At 35.9% G+C, this 13,425-nt stretch overlaps 1 protein-coding gene across 1 annotated transcript; it reads left to right on the forward strand.

Moving 5' to 3' along the window:
• Positions 1 to 1,218: 1,218 nt before the first annotated feature.
• LOC146572086 (ras-related C3 botulinum toxin substrate 2-like) lies at positions 1,219 to 4,135 on the forward strand. The gene is made up of 5 exons (XM_085278455.1): positions 1,219 to 1,305; positions 1,522 to 1,584; positions 1,983 to 2,142; positions 2,449 to 2,582; positions 3,785 to 4,135. Exons 1-4 carry the CDS (start codon positions 1,219 to 1,221, stop codon positions 2,577 to 2,579), a joined length of 441 nt encoding a protein of 146 aa, XP_085134581.1. The 3' UTR covers positions 2,580 to 2,582; positions 3,785 to 4,135.
• The last annotated feature ends 9,290 nt before the right edge of the window (positions 4,136 to 13,425 follow it).

Consider the following 13,425-nt stretch of genomic DNA (forward strand, 5'->3'; position numbering starts at 1 on the left):
CATTGTCGAAAGTTTAAGATCAATTCAGCACCGTGTTCGTTTGGAATACGCCGAGGAAGAACAGTCTTCAAATGTTGGTCGTCCACGTCTTGAAATCCCGGCTGCAGCACTCAGGACTTTAGTGCTGTCCTGGATAACCATCGGGGTAATTGCCGATATGTTTTCTGTGTCTCCGAGCACAATTAGGAGGAGAATGACGGAGGAAGGTCTAAGGTAAGTTTATGCTGTAATTTAACACCTGTGTGAGTCTGTACACAGCATTATTTAGATGTTGACCTTAATTATGACGTTTGATATTGAAATATTATCGCTTACTTTTTTATTGTGAATGTCTAAAATAAGCGGGGCAGCTACGGCTAGTATAATAACTATACTAACTATATTATATATGTCAAAAAATACACTCTGTTAATATCACTAATGGCACAGGAGGATGAGTGTACTTAAGTAGTATTTGCACAGACCTAATGGAAAAGCAGAGTGTGCCATGGTTAGCAGGTGTTTCTACATTTTGGGAGAAAAACAGCAATCAGACTGCGTGAATGTTGTTCTTCCAGCAATCTGAACTCTTAACTCTATAAATATGTTTAAACAACAAACAGAATCACGTATATCCTCCCTAACCACCAGCAGGATCTCAGATAGTGTTGACTGTTTGTCATAGTTGTTCTATGTTTGACAGTTAACGTTATTTCAGTGACTTTTCTATTTCAGGAAATCCATCCATCTTTTTAACTACTGGGTCATTAAGGAGGCTGAAGCCCATCCCAGCTGTCATTAGGCAAAGGGCGGGGTAGACCTCGGACAGGCCATAAAACAGGATTAATCTGGTACACTAGTCTCTTTCTTTCTGTAAAAAAAACATCTGTGTCTGCAAACATTTGTGTTATCAGTTTCATTTGAGCCTGAATACATTTGAATATGAATATGAAATTTCTCAAGTTTTTAAAAATGAGAAATTAAACTGTTATTCTACTATGAGACCACACGGGGGCAGCCCTGCCTTATTATGTATTATTCTCTCTTACTAGACATGGTTAGGATGGCTTTTGTGTCAAACTAACCAAAGTAATGTTGTTGGTTAATGTTTTTGTGAACAGTGGTATTTCAAGTATGGTCCTGTTTTTTTTCTCCATTACAGGAGTTTCACTGGTTAAACAATCAGTGAATTGAAAGATTGTTGAATGAATGAATAACCAATGAAATGAAAGGTTGCCTATGACTTGTTGGCTGATCGCTGACCTTCTCTACTCTCCCCACAGATTCGACAAATATTCAGCTAATGTGATGGTGGACAGCAAGCCGGTCAACCTGGGCCTCTGGGATACAGCTGGACAGGAAGATTATGACAGGCTCCGCCCACTGTCCTAGCCACAGACGGTACAGAATCACACATACACACACAGGCACACACAGTAACAAATGGACATAAAGTTACACAGACAGAACTTGTATAACATGTCAGCTAATTAAAACTGCAGCAGCTATTCTAATTCTTTGTCTCCTTGTCTCTCCATCCAGGATGTTTTCCTAATCTGCTTCTCCCTGGTTAGCCCGGCATCCTATGAGAACGTCAGAGCTAAGGTGAGTTTTGGCTGTTTTTTATGAGGCCTGTCTCTCAGCTGCCGAGGAACAAAATGTAAAAAAGAACAAACAGAACAAAAGCAGTAATTTATTATAGAGAAAAAAAATAGGTACTTGGATTACAAAATGGAGAAAAAGCCTAAACAGGTCTAATAATTGATGTGAATGAATGATTGATGCTGTGGGTGAAAGTTGGATGATGTATTTCTCTAATCTTTAATAGCTACAGCATATCTTTTGTTTTTCATGCCTTCATCCACCTTTCTGTAACACCTGGCATCAGAGCTTCATCTCCCTCCACCTTTGATTCTGTTTTTTGCCTCTAACACGTTCCTTGATTTTGCGTGTTCCCCTTTCTTGCCTCTTATTTAGTTTTCCTTTACTCTGTATTCTGCCAGTGGTACCCTGAGGTCCGTCACCACTGCCCCTCCACGCCCATCATCCTGGTTGGCACTAAGCTGGATCTGAGGGATGAAAAGGATACCATTGAGAAACTGAAGGACAAGAAGCTGGCGCCTATCACCTATCCACAGGGCCTAGCTCTGGCTAAGGAGATAGGTCAGTCACTCTTACTTTATTTGCTTGAAAAGCACTTTAAGATTTGAAGCTCTCCTCACCAGTGAAGATATGAAACTAGCAGATGAAGATGCTAGAGAACTTTGTAGCCTGACTGCCTCTGCAAATTTTTGTTATTCCCCTCATTTCCTGGCATCACAGTAAAAGTATAGTAGCTGTAGTTGACTATAGTGTTCTTTGAAAGTTGAACTTATTCTTCTCCACTACCAGCAAACCTTTCTTCTCTTACTTTGTCTTTGTAGTTCTTTCTCTTCTTTTATTAACATATATGTGTCTTCGCATGTATAGATGCAGTCAAATACCTGGAGTGCTCAGCCTTGACCCAGCGTGGTCTGAAGACTGTGTTTGATGAGGCCATTCGTGCCGTCCTCTGCCCTCAGCCCGCCAAGGTCAAGAAGAAGCCCTGCTCGCTGCTGTAAACGGTACGACTGAATAAAACACAGAGGAAGAGGAGGAGGAGAGATTAGACGTTTGAGAGAAGAGAGAAACAAAGTGAACTCGCTCATTAAATCAACACATAAAGTAGAGTAGAGGTTTGAGGGCTTCTTTTCTTTTCTTTGAACATAAGTCTGAAGCTATTCAATCAAGCCTTTTATTTGTCACATGCAATGTTTACATCTGCAGTGAAATTGGACCCCCCCCCCCCGAACATACATACATATCAGCTCCAGCCTTGAGACCACAGCTGACACCGATATGGTAGCTGCATGAAATGATGGTGGTTTTCCTTTAGTGCGAACAACTGCATGTCAATTTCACAGTTGGTCTAACAGTCCGTCACTGGTCTCTCAGTCTCCCGTTGGAGAGCTTCTCTGAGATGTTATCAATCTTGTGCTCAGAGAGCAGAGACTGCCGTGAGCTTCTCCAAGATCTTATCCGTGCTGCGTTCAATGAGCCCATTTTGAGAAGTCACGACCCGTCCCATCATTTCCATCATAGCGGGCAGCCTTGTGGGGTTTTGAAAAGCCAATTCTGCTATCTTTGATAAGCCAGGGCCAAGCCAACTCCGAACAACAAGAACCCTGTTATCGTGGTTCCGAAAAGGTAGATGTCTACAATGTTCTCGATTGACAGTCCCGCCAGGCACACGACCCTCCAGTTCCTCCACCTGTCCATTGTGTATCCGGCAGGAAAGGACACTCGGACTTACTCAAGCCCAGGCTTCTCGTTGAGAAGAGCGTGTCAATTGCATTCAGGGACCAGTTGTTCAAATCCATAATTCCTCTTTTAGGTTGTAACAGACCGTGAGAGTCATCCAGGGCAAAAGTAGAAAAGTAGACGAGACTAGACAAGGACATTGAGAAGCCAAGCAGGAAAGAGAAGGAAGAGGGAGAGGAGAAAAGTGCGACTGCCTTCGTCCAGAGCCAAACGAGAAAGGAAACTGTAGACACTTATCACTAAGAGGTGATTCAGAAGTTTGTTCTTGCACATATAATGGACAGAAACATTAAAGAGAAAAGAAAAGACATAAATGAACACAACACAAGACAGAAAAGTTTCACATGCTTTGTACTCAATTTCATTTTTTTGCAGAGGAAAAATAAATTTGTCCTGAATATTGTTGGAGTAATTTTGTCCCACAGGCATCAATTTAACCCCATGATTTATGTGACCTTTGTTTTAGATTCTCACAGGAGCACAGAAGAAGAGAAAAGGACTGCAGACCCTGAAGAATATATGCAAATCTGCCATGTCTCTAATGTATATCTACAACTTTAAACAAAACAAAAAACCAAACAATGTATGGTGTGCAGGTTTGCTATTGTTTTAGAAATGCCAACGAGCTCTTAAGTCCAAATCCAGACGCTGCCCAGACAGGATTTCTTTGTAAAATATATCAGTTTAGAGATTATAGACCCTTTGAGTTTAAGTGTAAGTCTGAGAGCAGCATGCTGCCTTCATCTAAAGTACTGCCAACAATATATATGTGTTTCATGAAACCTAAAATAAAAATAACTTTTGTAACTGAAATAAACACAGTGTTTCAGTATGATTTGTTCACTGTGCTGTTTTCAGGGTGATGAATGTAAGGAGCAGAAATGGTCGTTTGTGAGGAAGCAAGCAACAAGCAAACTTGTGTCTGAATAAGATTTATTAACAAATGTATTATTTGTTGTGCTATTAAAATAAAAATAAAACATTTGATTGCACAAAAGATTCACATTATTTCTCCACAACATGTGACCTTTTGGATTGAATGCCTATACTCAACTATGGGGGATATAAAATTCTCATTTTGATACAGCTGCTGATATCGCCTATACTCTATCCTTATTTACATATTCTGGAGAACAGCATCTTTTTCTGGTGGTGGGTTGAAAATGTTCAGACTCAAACAGCACTTTCAGTTTTGCAGTTTAATGTTTGACCAGCTTTTTTGCCAAAACACCTTCATGTTTCAATCATTTTAGTAATCCTGCGGACAGTTAATCATGTCACATGGTGCTCAAGTCTTCAGCTGTGATTTTATTTGTTATTTAATTAATACAGTTTAATGTCTTATAATATAGATAGCTACACAGGCATACAGAGAGATTGTTTACTTTATTAATCCCCAGTGCGACTGAAGATTAAACTGAATATAAAGCATTTAAAAGAAGCTCAATCTTAAACTCATAACAGAACAGTAATGTTAGTCCATATAAAACTGATGTGGAATATTTTCCTCTTGAATTATTAGGTTAACTTTGATATTTTGTGGTTAGTTTGCCAGGATGATGACTGTCACCTCTCTGCCTTTCTGCAAGAGGCTCCATATGCCGCTGTTCTAGTGGATACTGTAAAAATAAATAAGCAATGATATATGATAATACATTATCATTAAACTCTTAACTATACAGTAGTAGTAAAAAATATTTTACTACTTTCCAAATATCAATGAAAGTATAGGCATTCATGTAATAATAATAATAATAATAATAATGAACATGAATTATGTTTCATTCACAAAATATTTTCTCTTGCCAGTTAGTATTGTATTGTAGTGGTATTGTAATTTTCAGGAGACTGACAGTAACAGAAATTAATTCCATAGACAAGAAATCAACATGGACGTGGACCGCCACACTGCAAAACATTTGGTAATCTTTTCTGAATGGTTTATAGTTATGACCCTATTAAGGATACACAGAAGACAATGGACGAATGGACAAAATAAAGCATGTAGAGTACTTTTCAAATTCTTTTTGGTGTTTGCTCAAATATGGGACCTTAAATAATTTTTTTTTAATAATATAATTTAACTAGACCATACCTAGAATTTTTTTGTGGTACATTTCCCTGATGACAGATCCTGATTTAATTTCATGGTTGGAAGGACCAGGAAAAATTCTAAAAATTGTTTGAGTTGAGACAAAATGACCCTATTAGCAAATCACCATCGGTTTAAGAAAGGACACAAAACAATTCAGTTAACATACAAAATCTGATATGAAAGAGGCAACACACAGTCTAACTCTTTTGTTTTTATGTTGCATAATACAGAGAAAAACTGTTTTTACGACACTAATGATGCCAGTAACAGTCGCTGTTGGGGAGGACAGTTTACACTGAGCATGTGCAGTTTAAAGATGCCTTTTATTTTTAAGGAGGAAACCATCCTGAGCTGCTAGCTGTCCAGTTTAAAATCTATAGTGAAGCACTTTCTGATGTCTTCTTATTCCTTTTCAGTATTGTGGATGTTTTGTTCAATATTTCCTTTTTGATGTTTGTTTACCAGCCGTATTGGTATCAATACTTCCTGTTATTTAGCCGTAAATAGCCATTGTAGTGTCTTTGATTGAGATATGACTTATCGATCGTATTGATAATTTACGGAGAGCTTAGAGATGGATATCTGTGTAAGTAATGGCACAGCTTTTTTCCCCTTTTTTGTTTTTAGAATTAAGATTTTAAGAAAAGAAAAACAATTAAACCGTAGCTGAATCTGATCAGAGGAAAAGAGGTATCCGTCAGCTGTGACGCTGCGTTCTCGTTGATCTCCTTGAGATCTGAATGACATCAAACTTATTTTTGAAGTTTGCATTTACCCTGTTGTATTAAAAGAATACCTAAAGTTTCTTTTCCATTAGAGAATTTTTTGTTAACCTGTTTACTGGTCTTGATTATGCATCAAGTCAGAATCTGAAATTCATTTTTTTAAAAAAGGACGTAAAAACTCCCACGTTTTACAGCGTCGGCTATGCGGAGGCTGCCAGGCGTCGTATTTACACACCCATGGATGTTTAACTGTATTTATTGCGTACAAATAAATGTGAAATAAAGATAGCTTAAATGGAACAAGACTCTGTTTTAACACTTAATTCCTGCATCCACCTGTTTAAAATATATTATTTTAAAATAATGTGTTACATGACTACACAGAAGGATGTTTCAGCTCAGTATATAGCAAATAGAAAAAATATAAATAATTCTTAATTTTAAAATAAACATTAATCTGATTATTAAAAAAAATTATTGGACAAAAAGTACATGGAAAAAAGAACTCGGTGAAATGGAAAAAATAAAGTTCAATATCTTGAAAATCAAATAGAATACAAGCTTTGTTTTCTTCCTTGTTTTCTGTATTTATCTGTTTGTATAAGACAAACAGTTTATCATAAGTAACTGAAAGTCTTTCGGCTCTTCGAAGAAAAACTGATGGAATCCAACAAATAAACATAACTAAAAACTGCAGCCTCAAAAGTAAAACTCATTTGTTGCTGATAACGAACGCAAATCCAAAGTGTTGTTGTTCCCACCCCAGAGCAGCAGGTGGCAGCAGCACGATACAAAGGAACTGTACTGTACTGGGATTTCTGTTCGTTTTTGTTTTTATTTTCCAAAAGAAGAAGCTGTTTTTAACGTAAACTGTTGATTATAGAGTTTTTTGTTGCAGTTTGACCTTCAGCTGAACTTAATGTTGGGTTTCTATTGATTTTAGAGAAGCTATTCGCTGAGAGGTTGTCATAATTCATGCATGAAAGGGTTAAAACATATCCTTTGTTTCATTTTTTAGTGAAACTCTGGTAGAGTAGCTTTGAAACTGATAATTCAGCATATACTAAAACATAAAGCCTTTTCTTACAGTATATTTGTGTGTATTTTATTTTGCAATATTTCTAATTACCACACTTAAAAGTGAACAGCCTATAATGCTATCATGACTCATCACTCAAACGCATCTTTTTCTCTCCGTTTTGGCCTTCCGTCCACACTGAGACAGCGTTTTCGGTCAAGGAAAGCGCAGCGTTTTGAAAACGCTCTCCAAAGCGTATACATTTGACGCCGTTTTCGCATAGCATTGTGGAAAGCGAACTGGAGCCTTTTTAAAAACAATGACACATTGTAGACTACGTCCACACATACACGGGTATTTCTGAAAACTGAGATTTTTCGTTTTTTTTTTAAATCCCATTCACACCTCAACACCAAAAACGAAGGAAAATGCTGCCAGGAGCATGCCAAAGCAACAGGTGGCGCTATATTCCTAACCGTGTAGAAATGTTGGCCAATCAGATGTCTAGACAACTGGGCGGGAAAGAGTAAACAAAGATGGCGGCGCAAAGAAGCAGAACCCAGTACTATGTGTGGAGGGACCTTAACTGTCTGTGTATGTAAGCATTTAAACACTACAGAGAGTAAAATTAACAGTATTTTGTCTAAGTCCGCCATTGTAGAAATTAATTTCACCGAAACAATAACTTGGCGCACAGTGTGACGTCAAAAAAGGCGCACACCTTTGACCCTGCGTTTTCTCCGTTTTCCTTGTCCATAGTAAACGCAAAAACGGAGTTCTTGAAAATCTCCACCCAGGCAGGAATTTTTAAAACTCTCCGTTTTCAGTGGATAAATCTACGTTTTCAAAAATACCCATACATGTGGACATAGCCTAGTCAAGTGATGCAATCATGTGATAAATTGTGACAGCCCCGTTAAAGATTAATATCAGTTTGTACATCCTCCAGATAGCTTTTCTTCAAATTCTTTAATTCTCAATCGCTTTTGTAACTTTGTACTTTTGTATTACTTGCAGCAACAACTCCACCTCATTGTTAGTCCATTTAAAAAACTAGTCGCTTTTCCTTTTCATTTTGCTGCATGTTTCAAAGAGCCGGAAAGTAAATAAACGGCAGACAGAAATGAGGCAGGTCGAGTCGCCTTGCGTTTCACGCATGCGCAGTGCTGGAACAACTCTGTCAAAACGGTAGTTTGGACACGAGCATTTTCAGACAAAAACACCTTTTTCAAATTGATCCGGCCTAGTGTGACGTAAGATCACAGGCCGTTCCAATGACGTCACCAATCACCACACTTCAAAGCACAAAGCCTGCGTTGTCACAGTAACGCATTCTGCGATAGGAGGTCATATATAGGAGTGAACTTGACTCTCACACAGCCTTAACTGTCTATCTGTCCTCATGTTTGCAGTGCTGCTGTCTCCTGTCACCCTGCATGTTTCTAAGGTTAGTTTTCTCCATATTTATATTGTTCTTGTAGTTTTTGTCCTCTGGTTTTTGTCCTTGAGGTTTGAATATATGTGTGTGTGTGTGTGTGTGTGTGTGTGTGTGTTTGTGTGTGTAAATATATATATATATATATGTATATGTTTTTTGTCCACAGATGAGGTTTGAAGTGTCTGTGTGGTGCAGCTGGTCTGGTCTGTCTCTGCACAGTCGAGGCTGCACCCACCCATAAAACGGTGGAGGCTCACCAGGACATGCACACCTCACAAGTTCCCGGCTCTCTCGACTCGGTTGAAGACGGGTTTCTTGGAGAAGGGGAGGGCAGTGAGGCACAGTCCCCCGTCCCCACTTTCTTGCACTGAGGTCTGTTTGTTGCAAATATTTTTCACTTTGTTGAATTCTCCCAATTCTTTGAATCTTTGGGCTGAAGGAAGGACAATACTCGGTGTATCAATGCTCAATCAACAATCATTTATTTCCATACAATTCAACAATAAGAGCATTACAACGTCCGGACGGGAGAGATGCTACCAGAGGGTCAGGCACATGTCTCAGAATGGTGACGGGTTGCTCAGCTTTTTATAGTCTCTAGTGGCCCCCAGCTAGTCGTAAAAGCCAAAACATCACATTTTTTCTCTGTTACAGCGCCTAAGTTATGACCTCGGCAGTTGTTTCTCTGCTTTCTGTAAGGTGGGGGTGTGGAATGTGGTCTGTCTATCTCACCTGTCTTTAGACACAGAGTCTCCTGCTTACAACCTTCTCTTCATGATTCAACAATTAAGCATGTCAAGAAAACAGTGTAACACATTCCCAGCAGATCAAGGATACAGAGTGATGCACATTTATCTAATGAACTAATATGTGAATATGTTCTGTTAACTCAAAAGTATAATGAGAACTAAACTACATACAGCTCACACACTCTATATTAAAGGGTATAATGTGATCTACAGCAGTATTCTAATTCAACTACTTTGATTACATATATAAGGTAACATATAATAACAGAATAATCTAATAACTTGTTTTTATGTCTTATCATGTTTATATGTGTATTTATGTCTTGTAATGTTTATATGTGTACTTATGTCTTGTATTGCAGGTAAGTAACTTTCTTGCACTAAGGTCTGTTTGTTGCAAATATCTTTGACTTGTTTTTATGTCTTGTAATGTTTATATGTGTATTTATGTCTTGTATTGCTGGTAAGTAACTTTCTTGCACTGAGGTCTGTTTGTTGCAAATATTTTGCACTTGTTTTTATGTCTTGTAATGTTTATATGTGTATTTATGTCTTGTATTGCTGGTAAGTAACTTTCTTGCACTGAGGTCTGTTTGTTGCAAATATTTTGCACTTGTTTTTATGTCTTGTAATGTTTATATGTGTATTTATGTCTTGTATTGCTGGTAAGTAACTTTCTTGCACTGAGGTCTGTTTGTTGCAAATATTTTTCACTTGTTTTTATGTCTTGTAATGTTTATATGTGTATTTATGTCTTGTATTGCTGGTAAGTAACTTTCTTGCACTGAGGTCTGTTTGTTGCAAATATCTTTGACTTGTTTTTATGTCTTGTAATCTTTATGTGTGTATTTATGTCTTGTATTGCTGGTAAGTAACTTTCTTGCACTGAGGTCTGTTTGTTGCAAATATCTTTGATTTGTTTTTATGTCTTGTAATCTTTATGTGTGTATTTATGTCTTGTATTGCTGGTAAGTAACTTTCTTGCACTGAGGTCTGTTTGTTGCAAATATCTTTGACTTGTTTTTATGTCTTATCATGTTTATATGTGTATTTATGTCTTGTATTGCTGGTAAGTAACTTTATTGCACTGAGGTCTGTTTGTTGCAAATATCTTTGACTTGTTTTTATGTCTTGTAATGTTTATGTGTGTATTTATGTCTTGTATTGCTGGTAAGTAACTTTATTGCACTGAGGTCTGTTTGTTGCAAATATCTTTGACTTGTTTTTATGTCTTGTAATGTTTATGTGTGTATTTATGTCTTCAATTGCTGTTAAGTAACTTTCTTGCACTGAGGTCTGTTTATTGCAAATATCTGTGACCTGTTTTTATGTCTTGTAATGTTTATGTGTGTATTTTTGTCTTATATTGCTGGTAAGTAACTTTCTTGCACTGAGGTCTGTTTATTGCGAATATCTTTGAGTTGTTTTTATGTCTTTTAATGTTTATGTCGGTATGTATGTCTTCAATTGCTGTTAAGTAACTTTCTTGCACTGAGGTCTGTTTGTTGCAAATATCTTTAATTTGTTTTTATGTCTTGTAATCTTTATGTGTGTATTTATGTCTTGTATTGCTGGTAAGTAACTTTATTGCACTGAGGTCTTTTTGTTGCAAATATCTTTGACTTGTTTTTATGTCTTATCATGTTTATATGTGTATTTATGTCTTGTATTGCTGGTAAGTAACTTTCTTGCACTGAGTTTTGTTTGTTGCAAATATCTTTGACTTGTTTTTATGTCTTATCATGTTTATATGTGTATTTATGTCTTGTATTGCTGGTAAGTAACTTTCTTGCACTGAGGTCTGTTTGTTGCAAATATCTTTGACTTGTTTTTATGTCTTGTAATGTTTATGTGTGTATTTATGTCTTGTATTGCTGGTAAGTAACTTTCTTGCACTGAGTTTTGTTTGTTGCAAATATCTTTAATTTGTTTTTATGTCTTGTAATCTTTATGTGTGTATTTATGTCTTGTATTGCTGGTAAGTAACTTTATTGCACTGAGGTCTGTTTGTTGCAAATATCTTTGACTTGTTTTTATGTCTTATCATGTTTATATGTGTATTTATGTCTTGTATTGCTGGTAAGTAACTTTCTTGCACTGAGTTTTGTTTGTTGCAAATATCTTTGACTTGTTTTTATGTCTTATCATGTTTATATGTGTATTTATGTCTTGTATTGCTGGTAAGTAACTTTCTTGCACTGAGTTTTGTTTGTTGCAAATATCTTTGACTTGTTTTTATGTCTTATCATGTTTATATGTGTATTTATGTCTTGTATTGCTGGTAAGTAACTTTCTTGCACTGAGTTTTGTTTGTTGCAAATATCTTTGACTTGTTTTTATGTCTTATCATGTTTATATGTGTATTTATGTCTTGTATTGCTGGTAAGTAACTTTCTTGCACTGAGGTCTGTTTGTTGCAAATATCTTTGACTTGTTTTTATGTCTTATCATGTTTATATGTGTATTTATGTCTTGTAATGTTTATATGTGTATTTATGTCTTGTATTGCAGGTAAGTAACTTTCTTGCACTGAGTTTTTTTTGTTGCAAATATCTTTGATTTGTTCTTATGTCTTGTAATGTTTATATGTGTATTTATGTCTTGTATTGCTGGTAAGAAACTTTCTTGCACTGAGTTTTTTTTGTTGCAAATATCTTTGATTTGTTCTTATGTCTTGTAATGTTTATATGTGTATTTATGTCTTGTATTGCAGGTAAGTAACTTTCTTGCACTGAGTTTTTTTTGTTGCAAATATCTTTGACTTGTTTTTATGTCTTGTAATGTTTATGTGTGTATTTATGTCTTCAATTGTTGTTAAGTAACTTTCTTGCACTGAGGTCTGTTTATTGCAAATATCTTTGACCTGTTTTTATGTCTTATAATGTTTATGTGTGTATTTATGTCTGGTATTGCTGTTAAATGTGTATTTATGTCTTGTATTGCTGGTAAGTAACTTTCTTGCACTGAGGGCTGTTTATTGCGAATATCTTTGAGTTGTTTTTATGTCTTGTAATGTTTATGTGTGTATGTATGTCTTCAATTGCTGTTAAGTAACTTTCTTGCACTGAGGTCTGTTTGTTGCAAATATCTTTGACCTGTTTTTATGTCTTATAATGTTTATGTGTGTATTTATGTCTTGTAATGATTATGTGTGTATGTATGTCTTGCATTGCTGGTAAGTAACTTTCTTGCACTGAGGTCTGTTTATTGCAAATATCTTTGACCTGTTTTTATGTCTTGTAATGTTTATGTGTGTATTTATGTCTGGTATTGCTGTTAAATGTGTATTTATGTCTTGTATTGCTGTTAAGTAACTTTCTTGCACTGAGGTCTGTTTATTGCAAATATCTTTGACTTGTTTTTATGTCTTTTAATGTTTATGTGTGTATGTATGTCTTCAATTGCTCTTAAGTAAATTTCTTGCAATGAGGTCTGTTTATTGCAAATATCTTTGACTTGTTTTTATGTCTTTTAATGTTTATGTGTGTATGTATGTCTTCAATTGCTCTTAAGTAACTTTCTTGCACTGAGGTCTGTTTATTGCAAATATCTTTGACTTGTTTTTATGTCTTTTAATGTTTATGTGTGTATGTATGTCTTCAATTGCTGTTAAGTAACTTTCTTGCACTGAGGTCTGTTTGTTGCAAATATATTTGACTTGTTTTTATGTCTTATAATGTTTATGTCTGTATGTATGTCTTCAATTGCTCTTAAGTAACTTTCTTGCACTGAGGTCTGTTTGTTGCAAATATCTTTGATTTGTTTTTATGTCTTGTAATCTTTATGTGTGTATTTATGTCTTGTATTGCTGGTAAGTAACTTTATTGCACTGAGGTCTTTTTGTTGCAAATATCTTTGACTTGTTTTTATGTCTTATCATGTTTATATGTGTATTTATGTCTTGTATTGCTGGTAAGTAACTTTATTGCACTGAGTTTTGTTTGTTGCAAATATCTTTGACTTGTTTTTATGTCTTATCATGTTTATATGTGTATTTATGTCTTGTATTGCTGGTAAGTAAATTTCTTGCACTGAGTTTTTTTTGTTGCAAATATCTTTGATTTGTTTTTATGTCTTATCAT

The sequence above is a fragment of the Mchenga conophoros genome, linkage group LG6, assembly GCF_057382185.1.
Source record: "Mchenga conophoros isolate Kocher_MC1m ecotype Shallow Benthic linkage group LG6, M_conophoros_male_GT1.1, whole genome shotgun sequence".
NCBI lineage: Eukaryota > Metazoa > Chordata > Actinopteri > Cichliformes > Cichlidae > Mchenga > Mchenga conophoros.